A 6,725-nucleotide genomic window follows, 5' to 3' on the forward strand; every position below is an offset into this window, starting at 1 on the left:
GACTGATGTACTATAACGCTACATGTGTCTCATCACTAATGTACTATACCGCTTCATGGGTGTCATCACTGATGTACTATAACGCTACATTTGTGTCATCACTAATGTACTATACCGCTACCTGGGTGTCATCAGTGATGTACTATACCGCTACATGTGTACCGTCACTGATGTACTATACCGCTACAGGTGTGTCATCACTGACGTACTATGCCGCTACACGTGTGTCATCACTGATGAACTATACCGCTACCTGGGTGTCATCAGTGATGTACTATACCGCTACACGTGCGGCATCATTGATGTACTATACCGCCACATGTGTATCGTCACTGATGTACGATGTACTATACCGCTACATGTGTCTCATCACTGCTGTACTATACCGCTACATGTGTGGCATCACTGACGTACGATGCCGCTACATGGGTGTCATCACTGATGTACTATGCCGCTACATTAGTGGCATCAATGATGCACTATGCCGCTACATGTGTGTCATCACTGGTGTACTATACCGCTACACGTGTGGAATCATTGATGTACTATACCGCTACTTGTGTGTCAGCACTGACGTACTATACCGCTACATTTGTGACATCACTGACGTACTTTACCGTTACACTTGTGTTATCACTGACGTACTATACCTACATGTGTGTCATCACTGACGTTCTATACCGTTACATGTATGTCATCACTGACGTACTATACCTCTACATGTGTGTCATCACTGATGTGCTATACCGCTACATGTTGGTCATCACTGATGTACTATAACACTACATGTGTGTCATCACTAATGTACTGTCCCGCTACATGTGTGTCATTACTGACGTACTATACCGCTACATGAGGGTCATCACTGATGTACTATACCGCTATATGTGTATCGTCACTGATGTACTATGTACTATACCGCTACACGTGTCGCATCATTGATGTACTATACCGCTACATGTTTGTCATCACTGATGTACTATACCTCTACTTGTGTGTCATCACTGACTTACTATACCGCTACATGTGTGTCGTCACTGATGTACTATACCGCTTCACGTGTGTCATCTCTGATTAGCTGTACCGCTACGCGTTTGTCATGATTGACGTACTATACCGCTACACGTGTGTCATCACTGATGTACTATCCCGCTTCACGTGTGTCATCACTGATTAGCTGTACCTCTACGCGTTTGTCATGATTGACGTACTATACCGCTACACGTGGATCATGACTGAGGTACTTTACCGCTACACATTTGGCCGTGTGTCATGACTTACGTACTTTCCCGTTACACGTGTGTCATCACTGATGAACTATACCGCTTCACGTGTGTCATCTCTGATTAGCTGTACCGCTACGCGTTTGTCATGATTGACGTACTATACCGCTACACGTGTGTCATGACTTACGTACTTTACCGTTACACGTGTGTTATCACTGACGTACTATACCTGACCCTCATACTATACCGCTACACGTGTGTGATGACTGACGTAATTTACCGCTACACATTTGGCATAAATGATGTACTCTACCGCTACACGTGTGTCATGACTGATGTACTTTACCGCTACATGTTTATTATCACTGATGTACTTTACCGCTACATGTTTGTCATCACTGACATGACGTACTATACCGCTACATGTGTATAGTCACTGATGTACTATACCGCTAAGCGTGTGGCATCATTGATGTACTATAACGCTACATGTGTATCATGACTGATGTACTTTACCGCTACATGTGTATCGTCAGTGATGTACTATACCGCTACATGTGGATCGTCACTGATGTACTATACCGATACACGTGTGGCATCATTGATGTGCTATACCGCTACATGTGTATCGTCGCTGATGTACTATACCGCTACATGGGTATCGTCACTGATGTACTATACCACTACATGTGTATCTTCACTGATGTACTATACCGCTACCCGGGTGTCATCACTGATGTACTATACCGTTACATGTGTTTCATCACTGACGTACTATACCGCTACATGTGTGTTTTGACTATATCTTTTTTACAAAGAAAATGTTACAAAAATATGTTTCCGTGTCTTTCTCAGTGTCAATATGTCTATGGGATGCAAGATGTCCAATATAATTCAATTATTTGAATTAGACTGTACAATATTGGTCACGTGATTCATAACAAGTCGCACGTTTGTTATCATTCTTACGCTGGAGGTCAAATTTTGCCTGTTTACATACCTCGTAATTTGTTGGTACGAGAAACAACAATAACCAAAGTAGATAAATCATGTACACTTCCTTGACGCACACTTTCACACAACTAAGATTTGAATGGCTCATGAACTTTTCCACGCCTTTCCTTGATGAAAGACCCAACCCAATTTCAATCAATTTTGGGTCTACATTCCCCAAAAGTTTCATTTTGAGTGTTCATTTTGGTTTCTCAATTACACGGGTATTGGACAATATAACTTGACGTCATGCTTTACTGAAGATGTTTATTTCAATCTATCAAACGCGTTAATCTATCGTCATCATTACATGAAATTGAAAACGACACTTTATAAGCCTATAAACATTCAAAAATGTCCTCTTCATGACAAGTTCGGGTGGAACATTCTGATCTTGAGAGCATGTTCAAGGTTTTAAGTAAATCCTGAGGTAAAACTGAAACTTGTTTTATTGTTCGGAAGCTAATGTTCAATTGCATTCGAAAATAAATGCGTGTGCGCTTATCCGGCGAAGCAAAGGTAACATTTTCAATACGGGGGAGGATTTGGGGAGAGCGTTACACGTGCATGATCTGTTGGAAAATGTAACCCGCACGTCAATGGTCTATCGTCCAATAGTGTATTTGCTTTTAACCAATAAAGTGTGTTCTTACATCGCAGACGTGGTAGATTATTTCTTATCCGATAAACTTCACGGATAAGTTGTCTCCCGTTTGATGAACTCTCCGCATATTCGGAGCGCTGACAGAAAGACTGCAACCGGCTAACTTCAGACATCATGGCTCCGACCGCTGTTGAGAAGGGGGGTAACAGGTAAGGAAGGAGTGGGGAAAAAAACCTTCTACCTGGCCAAATCTCTATGTACATGTACCTGTTTGGCATATGTCATCGACTCCGGCCCATAGTTTGTTGCATCTACGACTGGCAAGGTCGGAGATCAGGACATCGTGAATAGTCAATATGATAGATAAATACCTTCATTGACGGTTTGCATTTCGTGTGTATTCTAGAAGATACAATGTGTAAACACTAACCAATCAAATGTCGAATATCAACTTTGACGGGTAAAGGATTTCAACATATTACATAGGTATAGCTATGTCTGCCTCATTTACACAGTTATCTCCCCCTGATAGACGTGTGACTATATTCTTTTATATTCTGTAATGTATGTTTTTATGGTTTGGTTTTATTTTGTTTAACGTCCTATTAACAGCTAAGGTCATTTAGGAACGTGCCTCATTGTGCGTTGTATACGCGTGCATGTGTGTATGTGTGCCGGAGACAGGGTATGTTGGTGTACTTGCCTCCTTGTGATAGCGCGGATCTGATGCCGATTTTATAGCGCTATCACATTATACTGACAACGGGTGAACCAGTTGTTACCGTTCCCCTAAATGCTGAACGTTAAGCAGGCAATAACAACTATCATTTAAGGACTTTGGTATGTCACGGCCTGGGGACAGAACCAATTGCCTTCCTCGCCTGGGCGAACGTTCAATATTAAAGCCAAAAGTGAGGTGTTGCCAAGCAAGGCGCTAGGAAATAAAAGTTACTTAGAAGCAGGGGGTTCATGCATTAGTCGCCTCTTGCGAAATCATAAATGTAAACTTTATTTATTTTACAACAATTATGAAACAACTTATTTCAACTCATATTAATCACTCTTGTTAGCCTGGATGTTAGCGCACAGGAGGTCTTAGTGTGGGAGGAAACCGGAGTACCACTTGGTCGGACAGGTGACCCCCTACCTTTTCACGTCCGATCGGGGAATTGAACCCCGGTCGCCTTGATGAAAGGCAAGTGCGCTATCAACTGCACCTCCCGACCACCCATCTAACGATACCTGAAGTGGGTAACAGCAGGTGTATTCATTTCTCAAACCTGACCTGCAGTGGTGGTATGTTTTTTTTTATTAATCAATATTTTCATTCCCGTCGCATGTGAATGATTTCCAATCGGAATCTGTTCCGGTCTTAGGCCAAAATGCGACGTAACTAGTAATCATAGAAAACATCAGTGTTTCCGCCAAAAAAAATGGCTTTGTATAAAATAGTTTTAAATCGTACAGTTTCGTGAACCGAAAGAAGCCACCCAAAATGTTTTGATAATAAATATCATGGAATGTATCTTTTTAACACTAATGATAGTATGCAACAGTTTCGTTCAAATATAATCTTTTAAATCATCACGTTGATAAGTGCAAAAATTATTTGTTCATTGAACTAAAAAAAAATTACATATCAGAATACATAACATGTTAAGAATTATCAAAGAACATTCAATATTTTCATAAACCAGTATATGGTTCTTATCTGGCACTGTCAGTTTTCATAGTACGTTCTTCTCCTTTGTATTTAAAAAAATAAGTTTTTTCTAAACTTTAAAATCTGAATGCATATTCAAACTGTCAAATACGAAGCGCATGTGATGCTAACAATTCTTTTTTCTTACTGGGACGAGTGATTTTTGCGTCACGAGTGTACAGATGACGTCATCGTTGTCACTTTGATGTTTAGGTACAAGGGTTCTAAAATTGTTCAACTTACAAATTATCATTTAATTGTTGTCTAATGATCACTGCAAAGTTTTAAACCATCCCTACAACTGCCTCTCTATACCTTAATGCAAGAAACCCTTTTAAAAGCATAACAACAAATCAAGTTATGTTTATTTTAAGTGCGTTATTCCGTCTTTGCGTATTGCAGAGTTATCATCTCTTAGGAGCAGGTATTGATTGTTACGTCACTTGTTTGTGAGAGTAACGTCATCAATTTTTGAGAAAACGACGTAATTTTCTCACACAAACCAATGACGTAACAATCAATACCTGCTCCCAAGAGAAGATAACTCTGCAATAAGCAAAGACGGAATAGAAAGTCTTGATCACGGTGTGTGATGGTGGTGACGTCAAAATAGCCTTTAATTAATCAATGAAATTGATTTGAAGAAAGAATATATTAATTATTTCGGTTATTTAAATATAATCTTTCGTTAAACGATAAACAATAAACGACTTTTACAAGTAAATTGAAACAAGTACTGGAAGCAAGCTAAAAGCTTACGTGAATTCGTTCGTAGTAACAACTAAGAAAGCCTTCTTGGCAAGAAAATAAGTAATTAACGAAAATAAACGAAATAAAAAATCTCCTTGGCAGTAAATGAAAATGTTGGCAGAAACTTGATATAAAAATCCTAAACATCACGTTATTGATCCCAAGAATAAATAACGGTCAAGCATCATCATAAAACATCTGCTGGGGACTAAAAGCCAGTAAATCAAAGACCAATCTTTGTTTCCTGAACGTTTAAAAGAATTTGATTATCGCGAAGTAAAATATAATTGATTTTAAAAAAAAAATCATTAAGATTCCATGACGTGCAAAGGGAGGTCACTCGCGGTTTTTGATGGTAACATCTGCGTCGTGTGTACACGTACCAGCCGGAACAGCCAACACGTGTCCGCCACCGATCAATTGACAATACTATCGTAGCTTAAAATCCCGTATACTACTGTTGAATATTAAACTGGGAAATATCAAACGGCATTTATGTGTGGCTGGTAAAATTTTGAGAAAATAATATCTGGAAGGACCTGTGAAAAAAGGAGAGATTTATGTTACATTGACTGTTAAAAACACGTGCCAAAGGATTTTCTTTTCTGTGGTACAAAAAGTTGTTTAACTCAATCTGTACAAGGAAGAGATGAAACCGGTAAAGATAGCATCGACCTGTGGCCTTCTCGTGTGTTTCCTTAGCATTGTCTCAGGACACGTTCTCAATATTACGGAGAAAAATATAAACTCGGTAAGTTTTACACGCAAGTCACTATAAAAAAAATCCTGTGAACTATTTTCAGTAATTTGACACTTAATTTGAGTTTAGTCTTGAATTATAATCCGAAGATTTTACATGTTATTCATATATACTATAAAAGGTTTAGAAATGAGTTATGTGGACGGTTCCTGCCTTAATGATAGTCAAGTCTGTAGCAGTGGGGATGATGGGATGTAAAACAACCAAGAACTTGAAATTGAAATTTAAACTGCAAGACGATAGCATTTGTAAATCATTTATGGGGAAAAAACCGACATTGCAGGACGTATCAATTCAAAAAAAATAACACCATATTTCTGAAAGGAAACGGGTGGACTTCGATCACACTTCGGTCGCCCTAACCACAGGGGTAAGGCACAGGCCCTAACCAACTTAGCTACCTGATCAACGGTAGACTATCAAAAACGAAATAGAGGGTATGTTAAAGTTTAAAAACTACACCGGAATCATCTTTTATTATGCCTGCTAGTGGAACAATGATTCTTAAAGCACGATTTTCACTCGACATGACCGTGCAAATTATATTAGAGTCGGTAACATGTTATCTCGTTTGGTACGAGATTTCAGACCAGGGACGTAACCAGGACTATGAGTATGTGGAAGCATACGAAGCGCGAAGCGCGGAGTAGGGGGTGGGTTCGGGAGGGGGGTTACCCCCTCCTGAGTTTG

At 39.5% G+C, this 6,725-nt stretch overlaps 1 protein-coding gene across 2 annotated transcripts in view; it reads left to right on the plus strand.

The window, feature by feature from the left end:
- The first annotated feature begins 2,991 nt into the window (after positions 1-2,991).
- Positions 2,992-6,725, plus strand: part of LOC110453395 (protein disulfide isomerase-like 2-1) — a 13,243-nt gene continuing 9,509 nt past the window's right edge. The window contains exon 1 of one of the 2 annotated variants that reach the window (XM_021502324.1): positions 2,992-3,032. Coding sequence is in view for 1 of the 2 variants with exons in the window: in XM_021502323.1 (XP_021357998.1) it covers positions 5,925-6,026 (102 nt within the window). In the remaining variant the exon portion in view is untranslated. Of the gene's footprint in view, positions 3,033-5,669; positions 6,027-6,725 lie in introns of those variants that run through there. The other variant, XM_021502323.1, reaches the window with a different exon arrangement.

This window comes from Mizuhopecten yessoensis, unplaced genomic scaffold (genome assembly GCF_002113885.1).
Source record: "Mizuhopecten yessoensis strain PY_sf001 unplaced genomic scaffold, ASM211388v2 scaffold7283, whole genome shotgun sequence".
In the NCBI taxonomy this organism is placed as follows: Eukaryota; Metazoa; Mollusca; class Bivalvia; order Pectinida; family Pectinidae; genus Mizuhopecten; species Mizuhopecten yessoensis.